At 37.7% G+C, this 20820-nt stretch overlaps 1 protein-coding gene and 1 long non-coding RNA gene across 5 annotated transcripts in view; one reads left to right on the plus strand and one right to left on the minus strand.

The window, feature by feature from the left end:
* The window catches only part of LOC112675951 (uncharacterized), a 120445-nt gene that overhangs the window by 87263 nt on the left and 12362 nt on the right, over positions 1-20820 (plus strand). The gene's annotated exons all lie outside the window — the stretch shown is intronic.
* The window catches only part of ATP8B4 (ATPase phospholipid transporting 8B4 (putative)), a 243207-nt gene continuing 240533 nt past the window's right edge, over positions 18147-20820 (minus strand). For all 4 annotated transcript variants that reach the window (XM_025472826.3, XM_025472825.3, XM_025472827.3 and 1 more), the window contains one exon: positions 18147-20427. In XM_025472826.3, coding sequence (XP_025328611.3) covers positions 20146-20427 — 282 coding nt within the window. In that variant the 3' untranslated portion in view covers positions 18147-20145. The remainder of the gene's footprint in view (positions 20428-20820) is intronic.

Raw genomic sequence — 20820 nt, forward strand, 5'->3', positions numbered from 1 at the left:
GGTAAATGGCACTTAATAAGTATACAATTGGAAATAGTCTTTGGGAGCTTATATCTGATATCTTTGATTTAAGTCTAGTGGGTGGATAGATTAAGGAATACCACCATGGTGTGGGTAAAAGGAAGTAGAGTTAGGGATACGTGTAGGGGGAATAAGGACAGCACAAAAGCCCTACAAGCAGCTTGTATAGATTTACATACCTCATTGGACTCCTCCTCAGAATAAGCTGATAATGATGACTATAATACAAAATAACAAAGAATTATTTAATGGGTATGGGTTTGCTCCATAGAAGTATGATGTTAGAAGTGTCACATTCTTTTACCTTTCTATATCCAATTGGACGAACTCTTTATCTCCAGTCTTCCCACTCCATCCCCTTGTTTCTTAAAAGAGTCTCAGATCTTATCTGGTCTCAGGAACCTTTATTTCCAAGGTCTATTTGTCACTACTGCTGACATCTGGCTCCTCATTTCTTGCCGTAGCTGCCCTTCCAGCTCCCTGCTGGGTAGACTGAGGTACAGGGATAGGGGCCATGGCTCTGAAGGCCCTGGTATTTGCTGACCACCTCCAGGCATAGAGATATTTTACCACTTGCCATCTCTTGGGGCTCTGTAAGGCAGTAGGATTAGGATCCCTAGTGTTCAAAAGAATGCACTATCCTTTCATCTCCCAGGTTTAAGAAATCCAGATCTTTCCAGCATTCATTCACTGAGACCTCTCCTCAACCCCTAGTGTCCCTCCTTCTCTCCACAATCTAGCTTTATCTACCTTCTATAAGCCAAAAATTTCAAAACATATCATGTTAAATCTCCTTTGGGCAAGTGAAATACAGCCGTCTGGAGCACAGACCTGCAGTTGCTCTTTTTGGTAAACTGGACAGCTTGTAGTTATTTATTTAGCTTTTGTATGAGCTAGGCACTGTAACAAGTGTTTTGCAATAAGCATTGTTTTATCTGATCCTGACAGGATCCATATGGGTAGGTAAGATTACTACTTCAGTCAAATGTGTAAGAAAAGTAAAGCTTGAAATGATAGTCAAGACACCTGCCTAGGATGGAGCTAAACCCAGGCTACCGACTCCAGAGCCCAGACTCTCAATCACCACATCATCTGCCTTCCTCTTTAAAATTAATAAGCAAATCTCCTTTTCTCATTCTTTTTGTGAGGATGCTACAGTGAAAAATAAAAAATAGTGAAAAAAGGGGAAATAGTGAAAAAATAGGGAATAAAGGGGAAAGGAGAAAAAAGGAGTGGGAAATATCAGAAAGGGAGACAGAACATGAGAGACTCGTAACTCTGGGAAACGAACTAGGGGTGGTGGAAGGGGAGGTGGGCAGGGGGTGGGGGTGACTGGGTGGCGGGCACTGAGGGGGGCACTTGATGGGATGAGCACTGGGTGTTATTCTATATGTTGGCAAATTGAACACCAATAAAAAATAAATTTATAAAAAAAAAGAAAGATAAGATACATGTAAGTTAATCAGATTAACTTGTCCAAATGATACCGATTAAATCCCAGAGACTCCATAGGCTACACAGCAGGGTTCTAAAAAGGAAATGATGTTCTCTCAGCACGAGCAAAACCTGTTAGATCTTGTGAAGCTGCTGCATAGGTTATTTATCCTGTGGAGTGCTGGGGGAGTGCATCTGTGTGTGTGTGTGTGGGGGGCAGTTGTAGTAGTACTCTCCTTGTTCTAGGCATCTCCAGTGCTCTGTGGAAGCTCTCTGCTAGATTCCCTTAGGAGAATGCCCTCTTGCATTCTTTTGTATCAGGAATGTATGCAATGGCATCTTTACAACAATAATTGGCAATATTGTTTTTATTTTCAAGTAATATATAAATTAATGGTGCATCTTTGAAATGAAGGCATCTTGAATTCAACGAACTATGGTTTGTTGAAAAATTCTAGATTAGAACCTAAGGGCAGGAAAGAGAAAATGTCTCTACTTCTTATGTATCTTATCCCCTCCCCTCTCCACACTTGTTATGAGTGCCAGCCACCATGAGCAGTGGGGTAACAACAGTTTTCAATGGCCCACGTGCATCCTTACTGTCAAGATCCCTCACAAACTGATTAATAATTTTAATATATCCCCAATCACCTAATTATAATCCCAAATTAATCCTTTTTCAATCATCACTTAAGGAAAGTGATATCATCTCAAGAAAATAACAGTTTTATTTGAAACTTTTTCTAAGGAGGTGCTGGAGTCAAAGAAATTCCTTTTCAATCTCTGTGCATCAGCTGTATTTATATATTTATATAGCACTGCACACTGAGGAGAAAGAAAAGAGACCAGAAGTAAAATCATCAACCTTTAAAGAAGTATCCTATCCACTTCATATTTGCATAGAAGAAGGCATGGAGTACAGAAAATTTTTTTGACGAGAATGAAATGACTAGGTTTCTCCTTAATCATTACTTCCAAATTAAGTTAACCATCATCTTTCCATGCATCCTGGTTCAATAAAGATTTTTCTGCTTCATAAAAAAAAAAAAAAAAAAAAAAAAAAAAAGATTTTTCTGTATAAGCCCAGGGCTGCAGTTTATTAAAAATTTAAACTTGCCCTTATAAACCTTACGGGAATCTAAATTGAGATAGCCAGAGATTCTGGCCAATTCATCATTATTATTTCTTGAACTCTGGACGTTTATTTACGCAGCTCCAAACTGATTTGCATTCTGCGCCAGTTACAGGAATAGATCTGCCAGGAAGTTTTGAAACTCGAGAATAGATAGGCCCCTTTCTTGGTTAAGTCATAGCTCCACAAGTACAGATTAGCCCAGCCAGGTCCTCCAAATCTTTTGCAATGAGCATTTTGAAACACATGGGTCATTTAGTTCTGGTTTCCAGGCAGTTTGGTGAAATGCTTAGTCCAGTGAATTGCAAAAGTTTATGATTTCTCACTGAGGAATGAAATGTGACGCAGTAAAACAAACTTCAGACATTTAATACCAGATGTTAATGTAAAAAATTGGAAAATTGTGGCCCCACATGATTTTCTGACCCTTGACCACTAAAGCCCATCATAGTCTGGAAACTATCATCATTTCTGGTTTCCTCTACTATTAAATTTTATATCTAATTTTTTAAAAAGTTTTATTTATTTATTCATAAGAGACAGAGACAGAGAGAGGCAGAGACACAGGCAGAGGGAGAATCAGGCTCCATGCAGGGAGCCTGACATGGGACTCGATCCCAAGTCTCCAGGATCAGGCCCTCGGCTGAAGGCAGCACTAAACCGCTGAGCCACCCGGGCTGCCCTATATCTAATTTTTTTAATGTGAAATAATTCTGAAGGTTTAATGGATATAATTTGATCACATCAATATTAAGGCATTTTGTGCACACACAGAATAATGCCATTCCTTGTCATAAAATTCAGAATTACAGCCTTTCTGAATTGTGGTACTTTCTAGAAATCTTAAAAAAATAGTTTGAGGCTTGATGATTTCCCTTGCCTGCACTCCACACCTATCTAACTTCATGAAATACATAAGAGAAAGAAAACAAGGGAAGAAATCTTGCTTATTTGCATCAAGAGGAAAAGTAACACCTGAAATATACCTTTCAAAACATGTTGACATTTGTTTGCCCTTCTTCTCTGAATCTGTACATTTGAGAAATTGAATTACTGCTTTAGAAGGAGGTTGCACTATTTATAAATCCCATGTCTATGAGGAGATCCTAATATGGAATGAGGAGTAGTAGCTAAGAAGCTCTGGATTTGGTGGCCGATCTGAGGGGATTCTATTATTTTCTGTGTGATTGGACAAAGGATTTAACCTCTCTGTGCATCAATTTACTCTTTTCTTAAAATTTAAATTCAATTAATTAACATATAATGTATTTTTAGTTTCAGAGGTAGAGGTCAGTGATTCCTTAGTCTTATGTAATACCCAGGGCTCATTATATCACATGCCATCCTTAATGCCCATCACCCAGTTACCCACACCCCAGCCCCCTCCAGCAACCCCCAGTTTCCTAGGATTGAGTGTTTTATGGTTTGTCTCCCTCTCTGATTTTATCTTGTTTTATTTTTCCCCTCTTCCCCTATGACCCTCTGTTTTGTTTCTTAATTTCCACATATCATTGAGATCATATGATGATTGTCTTACTCAGATTACCTTATTTTGCTTAGCACAATACCTTCTTAGTTCCATCCACATTGTTGCAAATGGCAAGATTTCTTTTTTTGATGGCTGAGAAGTATTACATTGTTTATATATACTACATCTTCTTTATCCATTCATCTGTTGATAGACATCTGGGCTCGTTTCATAGTTTGGCTATTGCGAACATTCTTGCTATAATCATTGGGGTGCAGGTGCCCCTTCAAATCACTACATTTGTATCTTTGGGATGAATCCCTAGTAGAGCTATTGCTGGGTCATAAGGTAGCTCTTTTCAGCTTTTTGAGGATCCTCCATACTATTTTCCAGAGTGGCTGCACCTGCTTGCCTTCCTACCAGCAGTTTAAGAAGGTTCCCCTTTCTCTGATCCTTGCCAACATCTGTTGTTTCCTGACTTGTTGATTTTAGCCATTCTTACTGGTGTGAGGTGGTATCTCATTGTGATTTTGATTGATATTTCTCTGATACTGAGTGATGTTGGGCATTTTTTCATGTGTCTATTGGCCATTTGTATGCCTTCCTTGAAGAAACATCTGTTTATTTCTTCTGTTTCTTGACTGGATCATTTGGTTTTTGGGTGTTGAGTTTTATAAGTTCTTTATATATTTTGGATACTAGTCCTTTATCTGATAAGACATTGGCAAATATCTTCTCCCATTCTGTCTGTTGTCTTTTGGTTTTCTCAACTGTTTCCTTTGCTGTGCAAAAGTTTTTTTATCTTGATGAAGTCCCAATAGTTCATTTTTGCTTTTGTTTCCCTTGCCTTTGGAGACATGTCTAGTAAGAAGTTGCTGTGGCCAAAGTCACAAAGGTTGTGTTCTCCTCTAGGATTTTGATGGACTCCTATCTCACATTTAGGTCTTTCATCCATTTTGAGTCTATTTTTGTGTATGGTGTAAGGAAGTGGTCCAGTTTCATTCTTCTGCATGTGACTGTCCAGTTTTCCCAATATCATTTGTTGAAGACTGTCTTTTTTTCCATTGGATATTCTTTCCTGCTTTGTCAAAGATTAGTTGACCGCAGAGCTGAGGGTCCATTTCTGAGTTCTCTATTCTGTTCCATTGATCTGTGTGTCCCTTTCTGTGCCAGTACCCTATTGTCTTGATGATTACAGCTTTGTAATGGAGGCTGAAGTTTGGGATTCAGATGCCACCAGTTTTGGTTTTCTTTTTCAATGCTCCTTTTAGCTATTTGGGCTCTTCTCTGGTTCCATACAAATTTTAGGATTATTTGTTTCAGCTCTGAAAAAAGTTGATGGTATCTTGATAGGGATTGCATTGAATGTATAGACTGCTCTGGGTAGCATAGACATTTTAACAATATTTGTTCTTCCAATCCATGAGCATGGAACGTTTTTCCATTTCTTTGTGTGTTCTTCAATTTCTTTTATGAGCATTCTATAGTTTTCTGAGTATAAATCCTTTACCTCATTGGTTAGGTTTATTCCTAGGTATCCTCTGGTTTTTGGTGAAATTGTAAATGGGATTGACTCGTTAATTTCTCTTTCTTCTGTCTCATTTAGTGTATAGAAATGCAACTGATTTCTGTGCATTGATTTTATATCCTGCCAATTTGCTGAATTCCTGTATGAGTTCTAGAAACTTTAAGATGGACTCTTGGGTTTTCCACATAGAGTATCATGTCATCTGTGAAGAGTGAGAGTTTGACTTCTTTGCTGATTTGGATGTCTTTTATTTATTTTTGTTGTCTGCTGAGACTAGGATTTCTAGTACTATGTTCAACAGCAGTGGTGAGAGTGGTCAACCCTGCTGCATTCCTAACATTAGCAGAAAAGCTCTCAGTTTTTCCCCATTGAGAATGATAATTCACTGTGGGCTTTTCATAGATGGCTTTTATGATATTGAGGCATATTCCTTCTATCTCTACACTGTGAAGAGTTTTAATCAAGAAAGGATGCTTTACTTTGTCAAATGCTTTTTCTGCATCTATTGAGAGGATTATATGGTTCTTGTCCTTTCTTTTATAAATGTAGCATATGACATTGATTGATTTGCAGATGTTGAACCACCCTTGCATCCCAGGAATAAATCCCACTTGATTGTGCTGAATAATCCTTTGAATGTACTGTTGGATCCTATTGCCTAGAATCTTGGTGAGAATTTTGGCATCCATGTTCATCAGGGATATTGGTCTGTAAATCTCCTTTTTGGTGGGAACTTTGTCTGGATTTGAGATCAAGGAAATGCTGGCCTCATAGAAAGAGCTTGAAAGTTTTCCTTACATTTCTATTTTTTAAAATAGCTTCAGAAAAATAGGTATCAATTCTTCTTTAAATATTTGCTAGAATTCCCCTGGAAGTCATCTAGCCCTGGACTTTTTTGTTGGGAGATGTTTGATTACTGCTTTAATTTCCTCACTAGTTATGAATCTGTTCAGGTTTTCTATTTCTTCCTATTTCAGTTTGGGTAATTTATGAGTCTTTAGGAATGCATTTATTTCTCCCAGATTGCCTAATTTGTTGGCATTATAGTTGCCCATAACATGTTCTTATAATTGTTTATATTTTTCCAGTGTTGGTTGTGATCTCTCCTCTTTCATTCATGATTTTATTTGAGTAATAAATAAATAAAAAGAGAATAAAAATTCTCTTTTCTTTTTGATAAGTCTGGCTAGTGGTTTATTGATCTTATTGATCTGTTCTACTGTTCTTTTGGTTCCTATTTCGTTGATTTCTATTCTAATCTTTATTAATTCTTGTCTCCTGCTGGGTTTAGGCTTTATATGTTGTTGTTTCTCCATATCCTTGAGGTATAAAGTTAGGTTGTGTATTTGAGACCTTTCTTGTTCCTTGAGAAAGGCTTGTATTGCTATATACTTCCCTCTAAGTACTGCCTTTGCTGCATCCCAAAGGTTTTTGAGCAATTATGTTTTCATTTTCATTTGTTTCCATCAATTTTTAAAAATTCTTCTTTAATTTCCTCGTTGACCCATTCATTAGTAGGATGCTCTTTGGCCTCCATGTATTTGAGTTCTTTCCAAATTTTCTCTTGTGATTGAGTTTCAGTTTCAAAATATTATGGTCTAAAAATAAACAGGGAATGATCCCAATCTTCTAGTACCAGTTGAGACCTGATTGTTACCCAGTATGTGATCTATTCTGGACAATGTTCCGTGTGTTCTCAAGAAGAATGTGTATTCTGTTGCTTTAGGATGGAATGCTCTGAATATATTTGTGAAGTCTGTCTGGTCCAGTGTGGCATTCAAAGCCCTTGCCTCTTTGTTATTCTTGTGGTTAGATGATCTGTGCATTGCAGTAAATGGGGTGTTAAAGTCCCCTACTATTATTATATTATTATTGATGTGTTTCTTTAATTTTGTTATTAATTGGCTTATGTAATTGGCTGTTCCCATCCTAAGGGCATAAATATTTATAATTGCTAGATCTTCTTGTTGGATAGACCCCTTAATTATGATATAGTATCCTTCCTCATCTCTTATTACAGTCTTTGGTTTAAAATCTAATTTGTCTGATATAAGGGTTGCCACCCCAGATTTCTTTTGATGTGCAGTAGCATGATAAGTGGTTTTTCACCCCCTCACTTTCAATCTGGAGGTGTCTTTGGGTTTAAAATGAGTCTCTTGCAGACAACATATTGATGGGTCTTGCATTTTTTTATCCAATCTGATACCTTGGTCTTTTGATTGGGGCATTTAGCTCATTTACATTCAAAATAATGATGAAAGGTATGAACTTAGTGCCACTGTATTACCTTTAAAGTCACTGTTTCTGTATATTGTTCTGTTCCTTTCTGGTCTATGTTACTTTTAGGCTCTCTCTCCACTTAAAGGATCCCCTTTTAATATTTCTGGCCTGGATGGTTTAGTGATCACAAATTCTTTTAGTTTCTGCTTGTCCTGGAAGCTTTTGATCTCTCCTTCTATTTTTAAATTACATCCTAGCTAGATACAGTCTTGGCTGCATATTTTTCTCATTTAGTACCCTGAGTATATGTTGCCAGTCCTTTCTGGCCTGCTAGGTCTGTATGGCTAGATCTGCTGCCAGTCTAATGTTTCTACCCTTTTAGGCTATAGACTTCTTGTCCAAGCTGCTTTTAGGATTTTCTCTTTGTCTCTAAGATTTGCAAGTTTCACTTTTTATATGTCGGGGTGTTGACCTATTTTTATCGATTTTGAGGGGGATTCTCTGTGCCTCCTGGACTTGAATGCCTGTCTCCTTCCACAGATTAGGGAAGTTCTCAGGTATAATGTGCTCTAATATACCTTCTGCTCCCCCCCCCCTTCTTCTGGGAGCCCAATTATTTTAGTATCATTTCGCTTTAAGGTATCACTTATCTTACCAATTCTCCCCTGGTGATCCAGTAGTTGTTTATCTCTCTTTTTCTCAGCTTCTTTATTTTCCACCATTTTGTCTTCTAGATCACTAATTCTCTCTTCTGCTTTATTTCTCCTAGCAGTTACAGCCTCCATTTTTTATTCCAGCTCATTAATAACCTTTTTTATTTCAACTTGATTAGATTTTAGTTCTTTTATGTGTCTTCTCTGCTTTTTTTCAAGCCCTGCTAGTATCTTTATAATCATTCTTCTGAACTCTAGTTCTGACATCTTACTTATGTCCATACTGATTAGGTGCTGCCTCTTATTCTTTTTTTTTGGAAGTGAGTTTTTCTGTCTTGTCATTCTGTCCAGAGAAGAATACATGAATGAGAGAACAAAATACTAAAATAGCAATAATGACCCCAAAGAAATATACACTAAACAAATCAGAAGAGAACCAAAACAGAAAATCAAATTTAAAAATTTTTAAAAAGAAGATATAATCAGACAGGTGGACAGAACAGAGCAATAATACGCTGAATCCTGTATTTTTGTCTGTTTGCTAGAAAACTAGATCCCAAAATTGTAAAGAAAGAAAAACCTTCATTCATACAAAAATAAAAGTAAATACAGTGAAAGGATAGAATGAAACTTGGCCACAGCAACTTCTTGCAAGATACAGCTATGAAGGCAAGGGAAACATAAGTAAAAATGAATTATTGGGACTTAATAAGATAAAAAGCTTCTGCACAGCAAAAGAAACAGTCAACAAAACTAAAAGACAACCTACAGAATGGGAGAAGATATTTGCAAATGACTTATCAGATAAAGGGCTAGTATCCAAGATCTATAAAGAACTTATTAAGCTCAACAGCAAACAAACAATCCAATCATGAAATGGGCAAAAGACATGAGCAGAAATTTCACCAAAGACGACATAGACATGGCCAACAAGTACGTGAGAAAATGCTCTGCATCCCTGGCCATCAGGGAAATACAAATCAAAACCACAATGAGATACCACCTCACAGCAGTGAGAATGGGGAAAATTAACAAGGCAGGAAACAACAAATGTTGGAGAGGATGTGGAGAAAGGGGAACCGTCTTGCACTGTTGGTGGGAATGTGAACTGGTGCAGCCACTCTGGAAAACTGTGTGGAGGTTCCTCAAAGAGTTAAAAATAGACCTGCCCTACAACCCAGCAATTGCACTGCTGGGGATTTACCCCAAAGATACAGATGCAGTGAAACGCTGGGACACCTGCACCCCAATATTTATAGTAGCAATGTCCACAATAGCCAAACTGGAAGGAGCCTCAGTGTCCGTCGAAAGATGAATGGATAAAGAAGATGTGGTCTATGTATACAATGGAATATTACTCAGCCATTAGAAACGACAAATATCCACCATTTGCTACAATGTGGATGGAACTGGAGGGTATTATGCTGAGTGAAGCAAGTCAATCAGAGAAGGACAAACATTATATGGTTTCACTCATACAGGGAATATAAAAATAGTGAAAGGGAATAAAGGGGAAAGGAGAGGAAATGAGTGGGAAATATCAGAAAGGGAGACAGAACATGAGAGACTCCTAACTCTGGGAAACGAACAAAGGATAGTGGAAAGGGAGGTGAGCAGGGGTTGGGGTGACTGGGTGATGGGCACTCAGGGGGGCACTTGATGGGATAAGCACTGGGATATGCTATATGTTGGCAAATTGAAATCCAATAACAAAAAATTTAAAAAAAGAATCAATGGGAAAAATGAAAAAAAAACTGTAAAAATGAAAATTAAATTTATTGAAAAAGGAGAAAACCCCGTGAATTCTATATATTATTTTCTCCTAGTGCTGGAGTTTTGCAGTTGTCTATGATTGGTAGACTTGGTCTTGAAGGATATTCTTGCTGAACTGGGGGAAGGGCCTGTTGCACTGATTCCCAGGTATCTCTGCCCTAGGTGAATTGTACCACCCTTGCCAGGGGGCCAGGCTAAATAATCTTGTCCAGGTTGCTCTTTGTGGATTTTGTCCCCTGAAGGCTTTCCACTCTGCTTTAGAGGATGAGGATGAAAATGATGGCATCTCAATCTCCAGCCTCTGAGCAGAGAGCTCAGGGGCCAGTCCACCCTCAGGGAAAAGCAGTCAATCACTCCTGTCTCCCTGGTCTTGGTCTGCACAATGTGCTCAGCCTGTGACTGAGCATTTCTATCTCAGGCATGCAACCTGGCTTGAGTCTCTAAACCCTGCAGACTCCTGCAGCTCACACCCATGCTGTTCCTCCTGGGGGAGGGTGGAGTCTTGTGGCAATTCTGCCACTTGCTGGGCCCCTGCTCAGGGAGTGATCACCCCACCATGCTGTGGTTTGAGGTTTATGGCACTCCTAAGCTGACAACCCTCTCCTGGGCTTGCTTATTGCAGCCAGCTTCCCCACTCTGATGCCTGGGAACTCTGCCATACTCAGGCACCCCAGTCTTCCTGTGACCCCAGGGATCCCAAGATCATACGGTCCCACCTAGGATTCCAGCCTGCTTAGCCACTTGCACATTTTTCAGGCTGGAACATCCCTCACTGGAGCAGATTCTAAAAGTTCCGATTTTGTGCTCCACTGTTATATCACTTTCCAGTGCTGGCTCCTGGAGGCTCCCTCCCCCTGCCATCTATCCTCCCATATATTGCCTTGGATTCATTTCTCCTCATCTCCTATTTTGCAGAAAGTAGTCACTTTTCTATTTGTAGAGTTGGAGCTATTCTTTTCTTAGATCTCTGGTTGAGTTTGCAGGTGTTCAGAATGATTTGATAGTTATCTAGCTGAATTCCTGGAACCAGACAAAACTAAGGTCTCTTACTCCTTCATCATCTTGGACTCCTCTCTACCTATCCTTTTTAACAATTCCCATTTCCCCTTCCTAAAAATGAGTTTAACATGAACATTCTGGAGGATTTCGAGGTAAGACTGTACTAGGAGGATTCTAAGCTTACTTTGTCCCATGGATACAACTAGATAACACCCATGTTAGTGTAAATAGTCCAGAAAATGACCTCATTGTTAGCAGAACAAGACTAATCACAGATAAATGTAGAGAAGAAGACACATTTAAGAGGGTAGGAAGACTGGAGATGCAGTCAGGAAGTAAACTGACCCGCAGGACTGTCTGTGGGAGGAAATAGGGCACAGAGAGGGTAAAGAAAAAGACCCAAACCCAGGCACAGGAAAGACAAATCCCTATATCATTTGGTTTTGAAAGCCAGAAAGGTCAAATTTCACCAGTTCTTACAATCAGTGGGTCTTAACACCCAAAACTTTAAAATCAGCAGGCTCAGCTCCAGGGGACATGGGAGGGAAAGAAGAAAATGAGTCCTCATCATTAAAGAGAGAACATGATAATTAGGCCGGTAGAGATATAGCATAGAAACAGCAACTTGAAAAACATCTGGGAAATAGGGAATGAAATTTGTTTACTAACCTCAGAGCATATTTTTGGAAGGACAGGGATCCTTGGGAGACTTCCAGGAACAAAGGAGCTGGCAAGTACCATTTATCTCCCCTGCCCCATAGCCTAGACACAGACACCTGAAGAAACCAAGGCTGCACCAACACATGCTACCTAACTTGCCAGCAGCATGTCCTACCCCCACATTGTTTTGCAGACATGCTGCCTCCATCCAACCTTTGTCTCCCAGTCCCCTCCCACAGCAAACCTGCACAAACCTTGCTAACATTGAATTCTCCACTCTGGCATTCTCCTGTAGATTTTTCCCCCTCCATATGCCCTTACTTGAAGCCCATCCCAAAGCAGTGCCAGGAGCCTAGTAATGTGCAAGCAGCCCTGGCAGGGACCAGCACCATTCCAAAGTAATTCCTGCTCCCCAGAGAAAGGGGAAGATAACAACACACACTCATCCAACACAAACCCATCTGGTTTGATTGCGGACCCCACCCACCAGTGATAGCTTCTCAGGAGACAATACAGGGAAAATGCCCTGCAGTTCAGTGCTACTGCATCTTTGGTAAACACCTGGTTGACTCAAGTCAAGGTGACCCCAGGGACCAAACCCTGACCACAGTACACAGATGACTGGATTGCAGGCCATATTAAGGTACACACAATATAGATAGGAGATGCCCCTGAAGTGCCATCTTCTGGTGAACAGGGGACACTGCGGGGCATTGTGGGACCTCTTCTTCATTAGCCCACTACTTTTAAGAACAGGAGGTGTAGCTGACTTTCCAACACAAAGAAGCAGACACAGCCAGACAAAATGAGGAGACAGAGGATTATGTCCCAAATGAAAGAAGGGGACAAAATCAGAGCAAGAGTCCTAAGTGAAATGGAGATGCCTATGCCTAGTAGAGAATTTAAAGTAATAGTCATAAAGATACTCATGAGACCTGAGAAAAGAGTGAACCACCTCAGTGAGAAACAAAAAAGAACCAATCAGAGATGAAGAACTCAATAAATGAAATTAAAAATATAGTAGATGGAATGAACAGTAGACTACAGGAAACAGAAGACTGGATCATGACCTGGAGGATACAGTAATGGAAAGCAATCAAGATGAATAGACTTAGGGAACTCAGGACACCATCAAGCACAGTAACATTCACTCTATAGGGATCCCAGAATAAGAAGAGAGAGGAGAGGGAAATTTTATTTTCAGAAATAACAGCTGAGAATTCCTGAATCTGGGGAAAGAAATAGAAATATAGATCCAGGAGAGACAGAGAACTGTCAACATCAATCCAAAGAGGTCCACACCAACATACATAGCAATTCAATTGCAAAGAATTTTAAAGCAGCACATGAAAATCATTACATACAAGGGAAACTTCATGAGGCTTTCCACTAATTTTTCAGTAGAAACTTTGAAGGCTACAAGGGAGTGCAATGATATATTCAAATTCCAGGAAAAAAAAAAAAAAACGTACAACCAAGAATACTTTATCCAGCAAGGCTATCATTGAAAGTGGAAGAAGAGGTAAAGAGCTTCCCACACAAACAGAAGTTAAAGGAACTCACCACTAAACCAGACCTACCAGAAATGTTAAAGAAGACAGGTGAGTAGAAAGGAAAAAGTAAGAGTAAGACAAGTAGGAAACACAGAAGCAGTAAACTTAATTATATCTATAAAAATCAGCCAAGGCATTCATGAAATAAAAGGATATCAAATGTAACACCATATACCCAAACATGGGAGGTGAAAGGAGTAAAGAATGGATTTTAATTTAAGCAACCATCAACCTGATATCAACTCCTGTAGGCATAAGATACCATAAATAAACCAAATGGGAGCCATAAATAAAAAACTTATAATAGATATACAAAAAATAAAGAGAAAAGAGTCCAATTATATCATTAAGGAAAACCAGCCAACTCTGAGAGAAGAGAGCAAGAGAAGAAGGAAACAGAGAACTACAAAAACCAAAATAAAACAAGTAGTAAAATGGCAATAAGTACAAACCAAGTAAGTACTTTGAATGTAAACGGCTTACACACTGCAATCAAAAGATGTAAGGTGACAGAATTGTTAAAAAAGCAAGATCTATCTATATGCTGCCTACAAAAGAGTCATTCCAGACCCAAAGATAATGCAAAATGGAAGTGAAAGGAAATCTGAGGTAGGAGTATTTCTACTGGACAAAATAGACTTTAAAAACAAAGACTGTAACAACAGACAAAGGACACTATATAATCATAAAGGGAACAATCCAACGAGAAGATATAACAACTGTAAATATTTATGCACCCAACACAGGAGCACCCAAATATATAAAGCCCCTAATAGCACAAAGGAAGTAATTGATAGTAATACAGTAATAGTAGGGTACTTAAGCACTTCACTTAAATTGAACTCCAATAAAAAATAAATTTAAAAAAAGCACTTCACTTACATTAATGAGTAGATCATCCAAACAAAATTAACAAGGAAACCATGACTTTGAATGACATATTGGACTAGATAGATGAAGCGGATATATTCAGAACATTCCATCCTAAAACAACAGAGTACACCTTCTTCTCAAGTGCACAAGGAGCATTCTCCAAAATAGATCCTCTATTAGGCTACAAAATATGTCTCAGCAAACTATAAAATATCAATGTCATGCCATGCCTCTTTTCTGATTGCACACTATGAATCTAGAAATCAACCATGATAAAAAGTCTGAAAAAAACCCACAAATACATGGAGGTTAAATAATACGCTACTAAACAATGAATGGGTCAACCAAGAAATCAAAGAAAAAAATTAAAAATACACGGAGATAAGTTAAAATGAAAACAAAGTGATTAAAAATCTTTCAGATGTAGCAAAAGCAGTCTTAAGAGGCAAGAATATAGCCAAAAAAAAAAAAAAAGAAGAAGAAGAAAAAAGAAAGAAAAAAAGGCCTACCTCAAGAAGTAAGAAAATTTCAAACGACCTACACTTAATCCCAAGGGAGGTAATAGAAGAAAAGCAAGCAAAATACAAGAGCAGAAAAGACAGGAAATAATAAACATTAATGCAAAAATAAATGAAATAGATGAGTTGCCTAAGTGGCTCAGTTAGTTAAGCATCTGCCTTCAGCTCAAGTCATGATGCTGGGGTCCTGGGATTGCGCCCTGCGTCAGGCTCCCTGCTCCCTCTACTCCTCCCTGCCTCGTGCTGTTGCTCTGTCTCTCAAATAAATAAAATCTTAAAAGAAATAGAAACTAAAAAAACAAAACAAAAAACCCCACAAAACAATAGATCAGTGAAACCAGGAGGTGGTTCTTTGAAGAGATCAATAGAACTGATAAACCTTTAGCCACACTCAAAAAAAAGAGACAAAGAACTTAAAATCAGAAATGAAAGAAGAGACCTAATGGTGGACACCACAGAAATAGAAAGGATCATAGAAGAATATTATGAAAAATTATATGTCAACAAATTAGACAACCTAGAAGGAATGGATAATTTCCTAGAAATATATAACCTCCCAAAACCTGAAACCAAGAAGAAATAGAAAATATGAACAGACTGATTTCCAGCAATGTAATTAAATCAGTAATCAAAAAACAAGAAAAAACGCAAAAGTTCAGGACCAGACAGCTTCACAGATGAATTCTATCACACATTTAAAGAAGTATTAATACCTGTTCTTCTCAAACTATTCCAAAAAAAGTAGGAGAGGAAAGCAAGCTTTCAAATTTATTCTGAGGCCAGCATTACCCTGACTCCAAAACCAGATAAAGACACTACAAACGAAGAGAACTACACAACAATATCTCTGATGAGCATAGATGCAAAAATCCTAAAAATATTAGCAAACTACATCCAACAGTACATTAAAAAATTCATTGATCAAGTGGAATTTATTCCTGGGATGCAAGGGTGGTTCAGTATCCACAAATCAATGTGATACATATGCATTGCATCAATAAGGGGAATATAAAAACCAGTATGATCATTTCAATAGAAGCAGAAAAAGCAATTGACAAAGCACAAGACCACTCATGATAAAAAACCTTAACAAAGTAGATTTAGAGAGAACATACCTCAACATAATACAGGTCATCTACGAAAAATCCACAGCTAACGTCATACTTGATGGTGAAAAACTGAAGGTTTTTGCCCCAAGATCAGGAACAAGACAAGGATATCCACTCTCACCACATCTTTTCAACATAGTATTGCAAGTCGTAGCCACAGCAGTCAGACAACAAAAAGAAAAGGTACCCAAACTGGTAAAGAGGAAGTAAAACTTTCACAATTTGCAGTTAATATGATACTATGTATGGAAAACCCTAAAAACTGGTAGAACTGATAAATGAATTCAGTAATGTCATAGGATACAAAATCAATGTACAGAAATCTGTTGCATTGGTATGTACTAAAAATGAAGAATCAGAAAGAGAAATTAACAGTCCTACTTGCAATTGCACCAAATATAATAAAGTACCTAGGAATAAACTTAGCCAAAGAGGTAAAAGACCTGTACTCCGAAAACGATAAAATGCAAATGAAAGAAATTAAAGAAGACCCAAAGAAATCACAAGATTATGCAATGAGGGAACTAAAAAGTAGTCTTTTTAACAAATGATGTTGGGAAAACTGGACAGCTACATGTAAAGCAATATAACTGGACCACTTTCTTACACCATACACAAAAATAAACTAAAATTGGACCAAGGACCCAATGTGAGACCTGGAACCATAAAAATCCTAGAAGAGAGCACAGACAGTAATTGGTCAGACATTAACTGTAGCAATATTTTTCTAGATAGATCTGAAGCAATTGCAAAAACAGCAAAAATAAAACTAATCAAAATCACTTATTATCAGGGAAATGCAAATCAAAACTACAATAAGATAGCACCTTATATCTGTCAGAAAGGCTAAAATCAAAACACAAGAAACAAGTTTTGATGAGGATGTGGAGAAAAAGGAACCCTCTTGCACGGTTGGTGGGAATGCAACCCGGGCATTGCATGGCAGGAATGCATGGCGGGGTGCAGCCACTGTGGAAAACAGTATGGAGTTTCCTCAAAAATTTAAAAAGAGAACTACTCTGTAATCCAATAATTGCACTACTGGGTATTTAAAAACTGAAAAATACAAAAACTCTAATTCAAAGGGATCCATGCACTCCTGTGTGTTTACCAGCATTTTTTTTTTACAATAGCCTAATTATAGAAGTAACCCAAATGTCCATTAGTACATGCATGGATAAAGAGGGATATGATACATACATACACACACACAATAGACTATTACTCAGCCATAAAAAGAATTAAATCTTGCCACTTGCAACAGTATTGGTGGATCTATAATGCTAATGAAATAAGTTAGAGAAAGACAAATACCATATGATTTCACTCATATGTGGATTCTAAGAAAACAAGTGAGCAAAGGGAAGAAAAGATGAAAAAATTGACTCAACTATAGAGAATAAACTGATGGTTCACAGAGGGGAGGTGAAATAGGTGGTGGGGATTGAGGAGTGCATTTGTGATGATCACCAGGATGTTATGTGAAATTGTTGAATCACTATATTATACCCATGAAACTAATATAATACTGTTAACTATACTGGAATTAAAATAAAACTTAATAAAAATAAAAAATAGAATTACTGTATGATCCAGTAATTCCACTATTGGATATTTACCTAAAGCATATAAAAACATTAATATGAAAAGATACATGCACCCCTATGTTTGTTTACATTATTTATAATACTCAAATTATGGAATTAGCCCACATATCTATTGATAGATGAATAGATAAGTGTGCGTGTACACACACAATGGAATGTTATTCAGCCATTTAAAGAATGAAATCTTGCCATTTGCAACAACATGGATGGATGGATCTAGAGGGCAAAATGTTAAGTGAAATAAGTCAGATAAAAAAAAGAAATAAGTCAGATAAAGACAAACATCATATGATTTCACTAATACATGTAATTTATAAAATAATCCAACAAAGAAAAAAATGAGACAAACCAAAAAACAGACTCTTAACTATAGTGACAAAATAATGGTTACCAGAGGGGAGGTGAGTGAGGGGATGGGTGAAATAGGTGATGGGGATAAGAGTACACTCCTCATGATGAGCACTGAGTAATGTATAGAATTGTTGAATCACTATATTGTACAGCTGAAACTAATATGACACTGAATGTTAATTATACTGCAACTAAAATAATCTCCCCTGAGTTTCCAATAAAGAAGACATACAACATCAAACACCAGTAGTGCCAAAATATTTACTGAAGGTTTTCAAATCTTTCAAAAATGTCACAAAAGGCAAGCAAACACAGTGAAACTAAAGATAAGTTTGACACTGAAAACTAGTATCTGGGTAAGTCCATACAGGCATGTGGGGAAAGGGAGTATCTATGAGTATTTACTATGATTAAAACACTGTGTTACGGTTTTATACATATATACTATTTGATCCCATTCAGGAAAAATTATCTCTGACTAGGAAAGTATGGTCATACTCTCCCCCATCAAAAAAACAAAACAAAACAACAACAACAAAAAAAAACCCCACACAAAACCAAAAACAACAAAAAGAAAACAAAGATTGTGTCATCTATTAATATCATGCTAGTCTATTACCCATCCAACCCACCCAAGAGACATCTGAACTTGGGAAAGATACCTTTGAATAATAATTCAACAGAGACCAGATTAAGGACCTTGTAAAGTTGCATGTTGAATTGTAGAAAATTGATAAAGCATAATGATGTCTTATTTGTATTTTCTGATAGAAAAATTTACCTCCAGGGTGATAGTTATATTTCTCTGTAGGATGCTAACCAGTTTTAATATCTTACTTTGCAATCTCATTTCGTCAAGGCCTTTGCTACTGATTAAATTCCAATTCTTCACAATCTCTTCAAATTGCTGTTATCCTGATGATGAGTTAAGAAGCACTCCATTCATATGAGAATTATGTTTTCGATGATTTATGAATCTGTGCTTTGATAATCCTCAAACAACCACATGAGGTAGGTAGTATATCCTCATTTACAGAGGAAGAAAGTGAGTCTCATAGGAGGCACATTATCTGCCCAAGGTGATAGAGATAAGAAGTCATTAGAGCTGGAGTCTGAACACAAATCTGCCTGAATTCTTTTTACAGGAACTACACTGGTGTCTCTCACGTGGACTGAAAATCTGCTTTGGAACATTTCCAGAAAATGAACTTTATATATGTTTATATTTGAATTATAAGCATGACAGCTAAATATCAAAAGCAACTAACTATGAATGACCTAAGCCTGAGTATTTAAATAGTAACTGAAGATTTTATTAATTTGTTAGGTTTCAAATCTGAACTTTTTAAAATTGGAAATACTAAAAGTATTTGCCCATACAGTACTCGGAATGTTATCATTACAGTGTGTAATTCCAGTGCTATGCTGGTTTCATTAATGGTTCTGTATGATGCAGGGTAAGTTACTACTGAAGCTGTTATACAGGCCATTGGAAGGTGTTTAGAATACTTACTAGAGAGCCTGTCTTGGACATTTCATGAACATGTCCCTGAGAGCTTTGTGAATACATTTGACCAAATTCCCAGTTTATCCCACTGTAAAGATGCTCTGATCTACTTTGTCTTTAGACCAGTAAAAAAAAAAAAAAAAAAAAGTGAGGAACACCAACATGTTTTTCTATTCTTCAGGTCATAAAGGTGATGTGTTGTCCTGGCTGAACACACAGGTAGTAGATATTAAGACTAGAGAGCCACAAGGTGCTCTTAGTCTGAAAGCACCATGGTATACATTGTACATCTTAAAAATATATCTCAGGAAAGGTTGATCTCACATATATGTGTTGATCTGCCAACAAGCATGCTTTTCACAGCTGGGATGTTTACCTTCGGAATGCACCCTTTTATCCACTTGAAGATCCATTCAACATATATGCCAATTTACAAGTTTTTCTCCATAAATAAGATTCTAAAGTTTAGGTCAGTTGGTATGTAGGTTGATAAAAAACCTCTGCTTGTATTGTGTGGCCTTTATCCAACAAATCACAATTTAGACAGTGACCATCTGGCCTGGTTTCCCCATAGAGTGCACTCCTATTTGGGGGGCACTGGCAGCTGTCTACCACAGATTTAAATTAAGTGAGGCAATCTGCCCCCCCCACCCCTGCCCCTGATCACAAATGCTTGAGCCAGCTGAATTTCAGCTTCGGCTGAAGTGAAAATAACTATGTGGTTCAAATTCATCTTGACTCACAGTTTCACTGTTTTATCCTGGCTAAAGCTGCTCACTGTGTCTGTGGTTTTCTTACATAAATTTTCAATCCAGCTAGTACTATTATACGGTGTCTTTTCCAACCCTGATGCTGGGGGTGGATTTTTAGCTCGCATATTTCTTCCAGATGTGATAAGCTCTCCATAGCCTTCTTGGTGAGCAAAAGCATATCCAGACCTTCTTGAGCTTGACCTGCGAGTCTGAGGTCTTTGGCTACGTAAGGGTCTTGCCTTCTTTTGAGATTTTTGCCTCTGACGGATCTGGAGAGGAAGGAGAGTCAGAGTGAGATTATGTATCCAAATGACAGATTCCAGGCCCTGGGCCACTTTATTAAGAGAAAGCTTTTTCAGTAGAAAGATCAACAATAACAAAATACTTACCTTCATTGTAAAAGGAGGTGTTTCACAAAAAAAAAAAAAAAAACCAAGGAATTTTCCAACCAAAAGATTACAATGGGCACCGGTCAGTTTTTATTACTACCAACAGACTATTCAATGAGCAAGAAGTGTTAAGACAAATTTCATTATTGTGTTCATCTTCTACATCCATCTTAAAAGAGTAGGTACAGAACGATTTTCTAACATGCACCATCCAAACACAGTCAGTATAACCATCTATAATCCTAATCCCCCCAATCCCCCCAGTTTCCCTCT

This window comes from Canis lupus, chromosome 30, assembly GCF_003254725.2.
Source record: "Canis lupus dingo isolate Sandy chromosome 30, ASM325472v2, whole genome shotgun sequence".
NCBI lineage: Eukaryota > Metazoa > Chordata > Mammalia > Carnivora > Canidae > Canis > Canis lupus.